Raw genomic sequence first — 13344 nt, 5'->3', positions numbered from 1 at the left:
GATTGGGACGATTGGAACGATAGAAAAATGAAAAGACTATATATAGCCTGAGACGAACCAAAGCCCGAGGTTGGAGAGCTCGGTGGCAAATTAGTCCGGAAGTGGACATTAACACCCCTGGAATCATCCGTGGATAGAAATATAGTATCTCATACTCTGGAACACATGGAGAAGGGTAGGCTGAGGTGCTAAAGGGCACCTGGTCTATCAAATATATCTCCCGATAACCAATGCAGGTTTCCGTTCACAGCCTTCATAGCTCAAAGTTCACATAGCCACCTGTGAAACAACAACTAAATACGTCAATATTTACTCATTAAACAAATGCTCTCTCAGTTACACTGAAGCTATCTTGGAAATGAAGGTGCCAAGGCCAGCAATGCCTCATTTGTTTTGTCACCAAACGCGGAGCACATACCCCGCGATTCCGATTTGTGTCCCACCCCGCTCCACCCAAGACTCCGCAGATCGAACCCTGAGGATTACACATAGCTGTTCAAAACTCCGCCAATGACGAAACTCGGCGATGCAGGGATCAAGGCTCTTCGCAGCCGGCTGGATACAGCCTCAGTATTGACCCCGGACTCGGATGGTTATCAGGAAAGCCTGACTCGGTGGTCGGACACTGGCATAAAACCCGCGGTAAGGAAGAAAGGAGCGTGGCACGAAAGCCAATAAGCTGACTGAAACTAGGGTGTCGTTGTTCAGCCAGTTGATCCAGCCGATATCAGTATCGCATTGTTGTGGGCACAGGAGCATGACATTGAAGTCGCCGTGAAGGGGGGCGGTCATTCCACGGCTGGTACCAGTTCCAGTGACGGAGGTCTGGTCATTGACCTGTCGCGTATGACTCAAGTCACAATTGACTTCTCCAGTAAGACAATTACTGCCCAGGGCGGCGCGACATGGAAGGAAGTTGACGAAGCGGGTGCGGCCCATGGACTGGCAACGGTCGGGGGAACTGTGAATCACACGGGAGTTGGTGGACTGACTCTCGGAGGTGGATATGGGTGGCTGAGTGGGCAGTACGGTCTCACAATTGACAATCTTCTCTCTGCGCGGGTTGTGCTGGCTGATGGGACGCTTGTGACAGCATCCAAATCCGACCACCCTGAGCTGTTTTGGGGTTTACGCGGGGCGGGCTACAACTTTGGTGTTGTCGTTGATTTCACCTACCAAGCGTATAACCAAGCAGAAATGGTATTTTCGGGAGTTTTGGGATTTACTCCTGATAAGCTCGAACGGGTGTTCGAGCAACTCAATACCAGCCTCGCAAATCCTGACTCCCGTTCCGGGGCCATGTGTTTCCTCACCCATGCTCCAGATGGATCAGGTCCGGTCATCGTCGTGATTTGTTTCTACAATGGCAGCCGTGAAGAGGGCTTGGCACGGTTTACTGGACTCATCAACCTGGGCCCTGCCATTAACGCTTTGGATACGATGCCCTATTCTATGGTGAACACCCTCCAGAACCCTCAAGCCACATACGGGGACCGGAAATCTTTCAAAGGAATCTTCTATGAGCCACCGATGGACCTGAGCTTTGTACGGACCGTATTTGAAGACTTCGTGGCCAAGATCCAGAGCGACAGCGACTTGATGAAATCTGCTATCATTCTTGAATTCATGGACATGCGCAAAATTTGCGAAATTCCCTCTTCAGCAACTGCGCTAGCAAGCCGCAACACAACTCAGAACGGAATCATCTGCCTTCGATGGACCGATGAGACGAAAGACAAAGAACATCGCGCTTGGGCGCGTCAGATCCAAGCCAAATGGAAGACTGAATTGGACGCGAAGACTAAGGGTCGCCAGGCAGAAGTACCACAATATATCAACTATGCCGAGCGTAAGTGCTTTCAAACGTCCCATAGATGGTTCTATTTGATGCTTACCAAACCCTAGCTGGAGACTCGGTGGTTTCAAATATTTACGGCGAGAATCTCCAGCGTTTACAAACAGTCAAAGCCACGTACGACCCGAAGAACGTGTTCCATAAGATGCACCCTCTATCCACAGCTTCAGCTTAGATAAGAGAGTCCCCCTAGATAGGAAATTCCGGACGTACTTAGGCTTTCGGGTGAGGGGAAAGTGATAAGAGGAACTCCGGCCGGCATAGAACTCCAGGCCCCGAAAAGATTGACCAGAATGTATTGAATCTTGAAACTCTACCTACGTGTAACGCAGTTTATGATTTGCTCTTCCAAAAACCCCAGCATAATGCCACTGAAAACTTAATTCCAGCTGCCAGCCATAACACAGGCGAGATCTGCTGAGTGGCTTTAGTAACCCAGCCTCCAACGATAGCCCCAAGCAGAGTGAGGATAAAGGCCGCGAGGCGCCGGTCCCGTTTTTCGTTCCGCAGTAAGAACAGCTTCGGATCCGACATCAGGTCACACAAAAGGCTTGTGATCACCACCGTAGGAATTTCGTTGTATCCCAGAGCTCGACTCGCGACGATCTGGCCCGCAGACTGGAAGCTGAGGAGAACGATTGGCACCTCAGAGTCCCACTTTGTTGTACTTTGCAGCTGGCTCGATTCCATGGCGCTGGAGACCACACCAGCTTGCACCAGAACTGCGGTAATCATGATCAGACTGGCTTGGATAAAGAAAGATAGCATCAGCGATCCCCGTCTGTGTGCCCCAATCCACTGGTTAAGCCGCGCAAAGAAAAAGGCACCCAAGACAAAGCATCCAATCGATGTGAGCGAGCGGGCCCAGCCATATGGGCGTGAATTCTGGTTTGATGTTCCTAGGCCAACGAAGATGGTGTTTCCTATGTCATACCCGGCCAGTAAGTACGATTTCCGCCAGGACTGTTACGAGTGTGAAGAGAACAGAGAAATACCGGTTTGCATTGAGACAAATGTTGCGTAAGCTGATTGAGTTAGTTATGGAAGCTAGTCAGGTAAACAAGGAGTTCGCACCGTTGTAGATTGTGCTATCCACCAGACCAGAGGTCAAGCAGCAGGTGAACAAGAGCAGGTCGGCATGTCGTGACACGACTTCTTGTCTTAAGAAACGTGTAACTCCTGCCGCACGGCCATTATCTTGTTCCATTATGTGCAAAGGGGGCAGGATATGCTATTTGGGAGTAGAAATGGCAGGGGATTCCTCGCTATTGTTTGCGTTCGTGGATCACGACGATGAAGGATTAGGTAAGTCCCAACAACTGGAACATAATCTCAACCCCTCTTACTTGGCTAAACGCAACTTATTTCAAGATGCAGGCCAAGGTAGAAAACAAAAACGCCTACTGGCAAATCGCGAGGAAGGATTCACCTCTGAATACTAGGCCTTCCCCACCCACCAACGACTTCCGCACCTTGAGTGTAACATAGCAATATAGTTGTGGCTTACGCCGAGCGGTTCTCTTCACCTCGATCCAATGCCTAGAAAGCCGCCAAGATAAATCGGGATGAATTTCTGCCATGCCGAGAAACTTGGCGCCAATTTATTCAGTTTCATGATCTGGGAATGAGAGTCAGTTGTGGCGTTGGAAGAATCCGGGAACTCCCATTGTTGGAACAATTGCTCTGCCTTCTCTAGAGGTCTGGGGGAGGGCCGAGAAAGTACATGATAAGGCAATTGATGCGTAGTGTGAGTGGATGAAGCTAAGGCGCTATCTATCACTGGAATGGCTAAAAACTGCGGGATTTCAGTGGGCCACATAGCCTTTTCTTTAGGGGCGGGGGTTGCTGATCTCCCGAATGATGGTCCCGAGAAGAGAACTTGGCGAACAGGGGTGTTCTTGATCCCCGAGTGAGACGGAGGCAATTAATTTATAGCGTCCCGGAAGGCCGAATCTCTCCAGAGATCCAGATTATGTTTCTGCACAGGTACTTGGCCGATTCGGCCCGACGCTGCTTTAAGGAATTGTGGCTTAGACTTGGTTTGAATCTTGAACAGTTCGAACACCAAAATACTTCATAGTGATTTGTATTGAAGATTGAACTGATGTGGACAGTGACATTCCAGGCCAGCCTTACCATATTGGAAATACGAGTCATGCATGGAATTCTCCGTTGATCTCTTGGTGTTGTCATGGTAGAATATGCATGTTTTGTGGGTCCAGACCCGTGGGCCTTATCTTCCTCGCCCTCTCGACCGTATCAGTCCAATGATTTAATTGACAGGTCCACTGGTATGGAAAGGTGCCATTGCAAAGGATCTCGGATTCCGCGAGTACGAACTTTATGGTCTATGGTCTAAATGATCTTTAGTCTCGGCTCAATTTCCCATTGAAGTCGAGATCCACCAAATACGGGTCGACGGGGGCCAAGCCTGCCGAAATTCGGCTAAATAACGGGTGGAGAAGATCAGGGGCAGCCTAAATTTGAACTTCTTGAGCAATACTTGGGGCTTTCGATGGTGTGGGTAATATGATGTGACCTGAAAGTGGCAATGATTCGCGGCTTGCACCTCCCCAGTCTCCAATTTTCTTCATTCAGGGCTGCATGATCTCCATATCCGTAAACCTGAAATGCGCCAAGAGGGCGCCAGAGTGCAAAGCCGATTAAATTTCAAACATCGCCTCCAATAAGACGCATATCGGCATCTGGGATTGAGGGGGTTCTGACACCACCGGTGTGATCCTTTCCTTCTAGAGCAACTTGCAGAACCCCGAGCGCACCCCTACATGCTATACTCCGACCTTAATGATGACCTCTGTCCATATTCTTACGCACCACTATGCATACAATGTCTTCATTCGGTTCGGAATGTCTTCTGCCCGACATTAGCTTTGTGCTTGGCGTATCTCGCTTCAGCAAGGCGCAATAACCCTTGTCTTGTGTATCTCGGCGCTTGAATTACCCTTTCCAGTTCCAACTAGTCTGCATATACTATCGCTGCAAGGTCACAAGCTCGGAAGCCGAGGACTTTATCATGAACTTGACATCAATGAGGTCCGAGCCCGGGGAAAATGTATCCAGCGGCTTCGTCCTTGAATTCCATGCCGTCGGTGAATCTTTTCCTCTTCGGAGAAGGACGTTGAAAGATGGGGGAGGATGGAGGAAACCCCCATAGATTTTGAAGGTAGGATCGAATGAATTCATTCGCTCCATAGGCTTTACCTATACGGTCAGTTCAAAGTAGCTGTGAAAGAAAGGCCTAAGTTTGACTTTTACCGATAGCGCAACTAGTCCATTTTAGGAGAAGCTAAAGCAGTCGATATATTAGATGGGATACGCAATTCTATGGCGTAGCAAGTCGATTGTACAGTAGTCCCTGCAGCTCATTCGGCTGTACTATTTGCTACCAAGTGCCGATAATATACTAAAGGTTCGATAGAGACAATAGATTAACACCACACCTCAGTCAAATACATTGGTATGCTTGCAGGGATTGAAAAGATAACGGTCCATCATCTCGACTGAGATAGCACTCTGTCTAAAAAAGCCTAGGAAATGTTGACTGGCGCACCAGCCTGCTACCCTACTACCTGAACGAGCCATTACACATCGATTTTAGCAATACTCCACTCGGCAGACTTCCAGTCAAAAGCGGCGAAAGCGGGCAAACGGAACAGGCCAACGGTAGGCATTCCGTAGTGTGAGTAAGAACCCACCATGCAAGTCAGAAAGGATGGCACACATGCATATGCATCAGCGCATCAGGCGCCAAGCGACAGGAAATTGATAATGGAGGTGGGGAATTATATTGAATATGGCCAAAGTCCGAAGGGGTACACCTTTTCTTGGCAACCGCGTCACACGCATTCGTTATCAAGATCCCTGGCCCCTGCATGGTATTTCTTCATTCTGCAAAACGTGGCGATCGATATGTCCATACTCAGCAGTTCCTCCGACTGTCCGTGGAAATCGAGAGTACTGATTGTCCAGGTCCTGTGGAGCCTGTGGTCATTAAGGTCATTCGCATCGTGATTTCGAGTTGGTACGACCCAAGAATGAGAGATAAAGCATGTCGTGTCTTGGCATACGGTGAGATGTTGCATCCCCAAGATACCAAGACCTGCTAATCGCCCGTGTGATGATGTTGGTCCCATTGATCTGGACATTTTCCGACCCGAATGTCCCTTTCCTCGTGGGACGGTTTTGCCCGAGGAGTGGGGGAAGAGGTATAAAGATGCGGGTTTGCCTCGATTTATAGTTATTCTATCATCAATCAGTCATTTGGTAATATTCCACACTTTCATCATGACTATCACAATCACCGTTGAGAAGGATGGCTACTATGAGGTGAACGGCATGAGACAGGAACCCTCTGTCTCCCTCTACGTTATCCCTGCGGCATCCAAGCTACGACGGATGCTCAAGGACACCAAAGATATGATCGTGTGTCCCGGCGTCTACGATGGCCTTTCGGCTCGCATTGCGATGGAGCTGGGCTTCAAGGGAATGTACATGGTAAGGGCCTCCTTGTCGCTTCTACCAGATCATACAGACTAATCTTGGCTACAGACCGGAGCTGGAACTACAGCATCTCGACTCGGAATGGCCGATCTTGGACTTGCTCAACTTCACGACATGAAAACCAATGCGGAGATGATTGCCAATCTCGACCCATTTGGAGCTCCCCTAATTGCAGACATGGACACAGGCTATGGAGGTATGAGAAAGGAAAGATAGTATCACAAAACCAAAATGCCTTGCTAACAAAGGTGTACAGGCCCATTGATGGTAGCCAAGGCAGTTCAGCAATACATCCAAGCAGGTGTTGCAGGTTTCCACATCGAGGACCAGATCTCAAACAAGCGTTGTGGCCATCTTGCCGGCAAGCGGGTAGTTTCCGTGGATGAGTACCTGCAAAGAATTCGGGCCGCGAAGTTGACCAAGGACCGCCTGCATTCTGATATTGTCCTCATTGCCCGAACCGACGCCCTACAACAACACGGATATGACGAGTGTATTGTTCGTCTCAAGGCAGCCCGCGATATCGGCGCCGATGTGGGTCTACTCGAGGGGTTCACCACAAGGGAGCAAATGCATCAAGCTGTCCAGGATCTTGCCCCGTGGCCACTTCTGCTCAATATGGTGGAAAACGGAGCGTCCCCCGTTGTCACGACCAAGGAGGCGGAGGAAATGGGATTCCGAATCATGATTTTCTCCTTCGCGTCGATCATCCCTGCGTACATGGGAATCAGAGCAGCATTCTTGCGTCTGAAGACTGAAGGAGTTGTCGGAACACCAGAAGGACTTGGACCAAAGAAATTGTTCGAGGTTTGTGGATTGATGGAGTCCGTAAAGCTGGATACTGAGGCTGGAGGCGATGGTTTCGAGGACGGTGTCTAAGCGGGTCATTATCAACTGAATGAAATTGCAAGGCGTGGACTAGCTAGACTTGATATCTCCATACAGTAACCATTTTTCATTGTCATCTGAAGCATTAAATCCACGGTCTCGCATTATAAGATGGTTATTGATTCACACCATGTTGGAAGTGATCGAGGAACCATCGGTAACTTGTACTACTGCCCGGCGTACAAGTGTGGGCTCAGAATCACCCGGTGTCAGCCTGTAAAGGGCTGGCGATAAACTGCGATTGACAGTAGCATTTGGAAAGTCATCCCCAGTGAGATTGAACATGTATTCGGTTCGAAGTGGCAATCTGGGCATAACCCACCAGAAGTAGAATTGGACACTTTGACGTTCCAATCGTCCTTTCCAGTTCACAAATTTCCACAACAGATCTTTTAGTTCCCCACTCCGAGTTGAAAGCGTTCCGGGCATCGCACGATGCAAATATCGTGCCTCAGTAGATTCAACAATTTGGCCGATTGTGGCTTCCAGCTCAGGCCTTGCAAGCATCAGGGCTGCACTACTTGTACCAGCACGCCAATATTGGCCGATATTTCTGGGGTCTTTGCTGAGTGGTTAGAGGATCAGACCATCACACTGTGCTACGGTAAATGGTAGACATACATATTTTTTGTACCTTCTCATCAAGCATGCGAAGCGCATGGTTCATTCCCGGACTGCCCGTGCCAACCATAAAGCGACTTAGGATGATATGGAAAATCTGCTGTGATAAAAACCCATATATGCTAAACCAAAACTCCTGTGGTTGATCCAAGTCCGCGTCTGGTTCTACTTCTGGGTAGACTGGCTGCAAAGCTCCATAGTGTCGTTTAATCCAATCTTCAAGATCGTCGTATAATCGATTTGTTGTCTTATTCACTTCCTCGTCACTCAAATCCTTTAGCATAATTTCAAGGCTATCAAGCCTAAGCCTGAGATCAGTATTCTGCGTTAGCGCCGCATCCGCCGATTTTAGAGCATCTTGCAGAAGCTCGCCTTGTCGGCGAAGCTTCACATTGGAAAGGTGTTCTGCCTCTCGCGCCTTTTTTGCAACTGCTTCGTAATAGTCCAGTCGCTTTGCGATTTCTTTATGCACACTCTGCAAGCTTTCAATTTCAGCGATTCCAGCGGATTTATTTTCGTGGTCTATTTTGTTGGTTATTGGCCTGACTTGTGGACCAGTATCAGCTACTCACCTGGTAATGTCTCGGAAAATAGAGCGGTCATTTCAGCTGAAGTTCTGATTTCTTCACACTCCATCTTATAAAAAAAGTTCTTGACACAGTGTGGATTGGATGACAAACTCTCAATGCTCTCGGAAGAGGACGACACCGTCGGGGTCACTTGGGATGCAATTTCCCCGTCACCATCTATCAAGTCAAGCCTCTCATATAGCATTCTGGGTGTAAAGAACAAGTGAAATTTTTGAAAATAAATATAAATCACCGAATTTGAGAAAACGCGAGTGAAACTTTTATTTTCTTCACTCGAAATTGTTCCGCCCTCGCCGATGCTACTTACGGCCAAGGGCAAGACTCTATGACGAACGGAACCTGTAATGAACAAAGCTTCAAATGTGTCTACAACTTTAAAGTTCCTAAATAGCTCAACATTGTCTGAAGTTGAAAGAGGGCGCCTGTTCCAAAATTGACCACCTCGTATCACGGAGGACTGGAACATTATGGTCCGTATATCAGAAAGGAAAAAAAAAAAAAGTTGGAGTAATGGGTATGCTCACCGCAGGTCTAGCTTTTGCAAACCAGCCCCACGAACATACTCAAGCGGTGCGACGAATGCCATCTGACTCCATGAGAGTGCTTGGTTTTTGCCACCATACACAAACACCTCGAAGCGTCCGACAAATTGACCATCGATCCAAACTCGACTACCTTCATATTGATCGGTTGTTATAGTGATTTGAGCCTTCTGCGGAACATTCACGATCTGGTGCGAGGACTCTGTACTGTTCACCCAGATCCGTCCGGGCTCTGCGGGATCAAATCCATCAGTCTCTGCAACGGAGCGAAGAGGATAGGGCCAGCCGTCTGTAGAAAAGACCAGTTCGCCTTCTGCTGATAAAGAAAGGGTTGCGTCATCAGAGTGTAGAGAAAATGGACCATTGATATGTAGCTCTAGTGTGTAGTTCATTCCTTTGCTCCCGAGACCTATCTGGTGTTGCTGCGCAGCGTGGGCAGGTTGAGACCATGAGAATTGTGCCCCCGATGGACCCTTGTAACCTGCAATTTGTCGATCAAGGTTCTGCGACACCGCATTAGCGGTGAGAATAGAGATAGATTCGTCTAGGGTCGACGGTTCCAGAAGCGGCCCTCGGTTCCCGGACCATGCACGAGATGCGACGACCGGAATTCCATTTCGAATAGCGTAATAAGCCTCCAACTGTGTAGTCGCATCGGGCCCATTATCATTCCATGCGGCGAGGATGGCACCGCGAACTGCATTCTTGGCCGGTTGCTCCGTGGTGTTGACGGGATTAAACAGCTTCGGCGTCCACTGCCAGTCCTCAACGTCGCCAAAGTTCAATACTCGGTTGTTATTAAAGAATTGAGGATACGGTGCTGGTGTGATAGGTATATGGTTGTTTTTCAGCGAAAGATAGGCCCACCAATCTTCAGAATTAATGATCTGATATCCCTCTTGTGCCAGTGCGAGCGGGTCTGATTGGCCATATTGCCAGTGCTGAACGGTAATGTTTTTGTCGATTAAAAGCGTGCTAGGCTCATACGTGCCCCAGATGCGAATTTTCTTCCCGTGAGTTTCGTATATAAAGTCGGACATCTCGTTGACGAAGCGGACGTAGTCATCTGCCAGAGTGGAATCATACTCATCAGCACCGATGTGAACCTCTTTCGTATGAAACCATGGCAGAAACTGCGACCAAATGGATTTCACAAGAGGAAGGGTCTCGGGATGCGTGAGGTTGAGAAGGTCTTTGCTATCTAAGGCAAGCTCGGGCTTCCATTTCGTGACGGACAGACAGTGACCAGGACTTTCAATTTCAGGAATGACAGTAACCCCTCGGCGAGCACAGTGTTGTTGAAAGTCCTCAAACTCCGACCGAGCCAGTGTCTCGTTCATGCGTTGCACCAGGGGCAGTAGCTCGGGATTTTCTGGTCGCAAGGCAAACTGGGAATAGACATCTGTCCAGGTAACGTTCGGGCCACGACTGAGAGGGAAGTTGTCCGTCGCATGATAGTGGAACTCGGAGAGTTTGAAAAATGAAGCGTAGGTGCAGAGCTCCTTCAAATAATCCAACGAGTACCACTTGCGTCCCGCATCGAGCATCATTCCACGCGTTGGATACGCGGGTGCATCAGTCACGCGACCAGGCGAGAGTGTATCATTGAGAAGAATCTGCTGGAGAAAAGAGCGTGTTCCCCACCACATCCCTCGTGCTCCGGACCCATAGATGGATACACGCCCCTTTTCAACCACAAGCTCGTACCCTTCCTCCGTTACTGTGCCATCTTCGTATGTGAATCGGCTTGCTGAACTCTTTGAACGCCCAAGGAAAACACCGGACGCGCCATTTGGGAACTTTTTCACAGTTTGGTAGCTCCAAGAAGCATTGGTCAACTCTTCAAGATCATCACGAAAGGTTTGCGCGAATTGGTCGACGGACGGAGGGATCAACGTGAGCCCATTCTTATCGGTCCACGACGCGAAGTCATCCTGGACATAAACAATCCTGTCGGCCGTTTTTAATGAGAATCCTTCATCTCTGTACAAGGTCTGATCGATCTGAGCCGGCACGAATTCGACTGGCGGAAGAGCTTGCAAGGCCGCAGCAACCGCAGCAAGGAGAAAGGTGTGCCGAATCATGGTAGTGCGACATTGCAGATCTTGACGAAGCGGGGAGCTTCATCTTTAATGGTTGAAGCAAGGGGCACAGCCCATCGATCTCCAATGGCAGCGTTACATTCTTTATCAAAACAATCATTGTTGGCGTGGCATGGCGGGATGAAGTCCGATTGTGGGGAAAGCGTGAAGATCGGTGCATTGTTGCACAACAAGGTAGCAAAAAAGAAAAAAAAAAATTTGATTGATTCAGAGCTGTATATTATGAATTTATACTTTTCCGAGTTCGAGTGCCAAATATCCATTCGCTATGTAACCCAACTATTGTCAAAAGCGAGCAGAAGTCCTGGGTTTGCGTGCGGGCACATGGAACCAAGACTCCTCGAACCCCACATGGCGCGGCCAGCGGGCTGTGACCCGCTGGATTTCGGTCGACATAATACGAGGGTATTCATATTTGGCACAGATCATCTCGACTTCCTGTTCGACTGACTCGAAATTGAATTGTTCTGCAGAATCAATCACTGGAAGGGGGATTAACACAGTACACCCCGGATGATAAGCAGAAACACTTACCCATATGAGCAATCCTGAGAAAGTGGTCGGTCGTCTTGAGCATAAAATGTGTCTTTGCAGGAAAAGGTCTGGCAAGCTGCTCAGCCGTGGCGATCCCTCTGATGAATTTTACCAAATGTCCGTCGTCCTTGTAATCGCAGGCCCGTCGGAAAATCTCAGACCACCCGGAGGGGGATCGTGGTTGGTAGCATGTCAACTCATCGGTCTTTATACTGGGAGCTCCCGATTGGCAGTAAAGCATTAAATCTGCGCGACCTTTCCATTCTAATAGTCGGCATTTGGTTTCGGAGGTAATCCAGGACACGCTGTTAAATACCGGCCAAAGAGATCCAGCCGTGATAGAATGCATGAGGAAAAAGTCAAATCGAATCTGCTTTTCAGGTCGCTGAGCAAGGGCTGTCCAGTATACTGGTTCACGTCAGAGCTGCATCAAATGTATAGGTCAGGGTATCCGTACGGGTAGAGTTCAGCGATTCTGCAGTTTTCTCCTCGAGTTCATGGGGTTGAACTTTCCACGCACTCATCAGGCTCATAAATTGAGGTTTCGCGTTCACCAGCAAGCCGTCTCGGATTTGGGATACACCATGCGCGTAGTCCATGGCTTGTCGAAGCTTCACATTGTCATATATTCCTCTCTGTAGGTTGATCAGGCTCTCGTTGATAGGAGAATGCCGGGCGACTTGCTCGATCTGGGCTAAGATTTGACCGAACGAACAGTCGTGAATGGCCGTCAGAGCGAGGGCCTCCGCCACGACCAGTGGCTGGTCGAATTCCATCGCATATGCTAAATGGATGGGGGAGTGTAAGAATCCTAAAAAAAATAAATGCTGTATACCATTGGCGGTCCGTCAAAACTCACCGCTGAAGAACCGTTGCAGCATATCTTCGGCTCTCTCGTCACCCTTGAAGAGAAATTCAGTGACAGTGCTCGGAACTCCATTCTCAGAAATCTCATTCTGGAAATAGGCGAAGTAGTCATCATAATACTTCCCTTTACCCAGGAACAACTTGAATTTTTCCGGGTCGGCGAAATCAGATACGACGCGAACATCAGGGGGGCGCGTGGATCTTTGGGAGTCAACGGCAAGAACATATGCCTGGGAGAGTTGTTCTGCAGTACCCCCTAATGAGAGGATAGCTAAGAGATGATGGAGGATATGATCTAACGAAAAGTTTGATAAGTAGGTTGTTTTTTCGGTGACATCCGCTTGCATACTATGTAGTCCTAGATTATGAATGTATATGTGATAATTTTGGTGATTGATATTTAAGAGTTCGGTCGCTTTCAATACACTCTCGTTCACCAGTGGTCGTGTTTCGAAGACTCCCGTGGAGTCGGCATAGGTCTTAATATCGATCGTCTGAGGGGTCCCCATTTTGACGAGGTATTGCTCTAGGGCGATCTGCACCTCAATGGATGTAAGTTTATCAGTCGGTCTTATATGATATTGTTGAGGAAGTCAGAGTGGTATTGCAGAATTATCACATAGGTTGCCGAACTGCCGAGTCAGAATCCCCGCTTTATGCATGGGCGTGAGAACATGCCTCCAAGATGGTGGGGCCTGCGCCACCTACCGATACCTCGGAACTGTGCCCAGCAGAGATAGGGGAGGCTTATGGTTGAGTCAATATGATAGCTGGTCAGGCTCAAGGTAAATTTCCCCGAGGTAGAATGCGAATTATCAATATAG

The 13344-nt window shown here is 48.7% G+C and overlaps 6 protein-coding genes across 6 annotated transcripts; 2 read left to right on the top strand and 4 right to left on the bottom strand.

Moving 5' to 3' along the window:
- Positions 1-510: 510 nt before the first annotated feature.
- Positions 511-2030, top strand: N7503_006081 (FAD-binding oxidoreductase; the record flags this gene model as incomplete). Its single annotated transcript, XM_057065628.1, has 3 exons — positions 511-642; positions 694-1849; positions 1906-2030. 3 exons carry the CDS (start codon positions 511-513, stop codon positions 2028-2030), a joined length of 1413 nt encoding a protein of 470 aa, XP_056923371.1.
- A 158-nt stretch (positions 2031-2188) lies between these two features.
- Positions 2189-3062, bottom strand: N7503_006080 (YoaK family protein; the record flags this gene model as incomplete). Its single annotated transcript, XM_057065627.1, has 3 exons — positions 2189-2778; positions 2851-2880; positions 2930-3062. The coding sequence occupies 3 exons, from the start codon at positions 3060-3062 to the stop codon at positions 2189-2191; spliced, it is 753 nt and encodes a 250-aa protein (XP_056923370.1).
- Positions 3063-6160: 3098 nt separating this feature from the next.
- Positions 6161-7255, top strand: N7503_006079 (isocitrate lyase/PEP mutase family protein; the record flags this gene model as incomplete). Its single annotated transcript, XM_057065626.1, has 3 exons — positions 6161-6370; positions 6425-6572; positions 6633-7255. 3 exons carry the CDS (start codon positions 6161-6163, stop codon positions 7253-7255), a joined length of 981 nt encoding a protein of 326 aa, XP_056923369.1.
- Positions 7256-7387: 132 nt separating this feature from the next.
- N7503_006078 (uncharacterized protein) lies at positions 7388-8488 on the bottom strand (the record flags this gene model as incomplete). The annotated part of the gene is made up of 3 exons (XM_057065625.1): positions 7388-7824; positions 7886-8407; positions 8458-8488. 3 exons carry the CDS (start codon positions 8486-8488, stop codon positions 7388-7390), a joined length of 990 nt encoding a protein of 329 aa, XP_056923368.1.
- A 507-nt stretch (positions 8489-8995) lies between these two features.
- Positions 8996-11101, bottom strand: N7503_006077 (beta-N-acetylhexosaminidase; the record flags this gene model as incomplete). The annotated part of the gene is made up of 1 exon (XM_057065624.1): positions 8996-11101. The coding sequence occupies one exon, from the start codon at positions 11099-11101 to the stop codon at positions 8996-8998; it is 2106 nt and encodes a 701-aa protein (XP_056923367.1).
- A 303-nt stretch (positions 11102-11404) lies between these two features.
- On the bottom strand, positions 11405-13029 carry N7503_006076 (questin oxidase family protein; the record flags this gene model as incomplete). The annotated part of the gene is made up of 4 exons (XM_057065623.1): positions 11405-11601; positions 11654-12061; positions 12111-12464; positions 12513-13029. 4 exons carry the CDS (start codon positions 13027-13029, stop codon positions 11405-11407), a joined length of 1476 nt encoding a protein of 491 aa, XP_056923366.1.
- Between the last annotated feature and the right edge of the window lie 315 nt (positions 13030-13344).

The sequence above is a fragment of the Penicillium pulvis genome (assembly GCF_028828015.1).
Source record: "Penicillium pulvis strain IBT 33274 chromosome Unknown contig_23_segment0_segment0, whole genome shotgun sequence".
In the NCBI taxonomy this organism is placed as follows: Eukaryota; Fungi; Ascomycota; class Eurotiomycetes; order Eurotiales; family Aspergillaceae; genus Penicillium; species Penicillium pulvis.
Note: the sequence above shows the minus strand (reverse complement) of the source record. Positions and strands in the feature narration are given on the sequence as shown.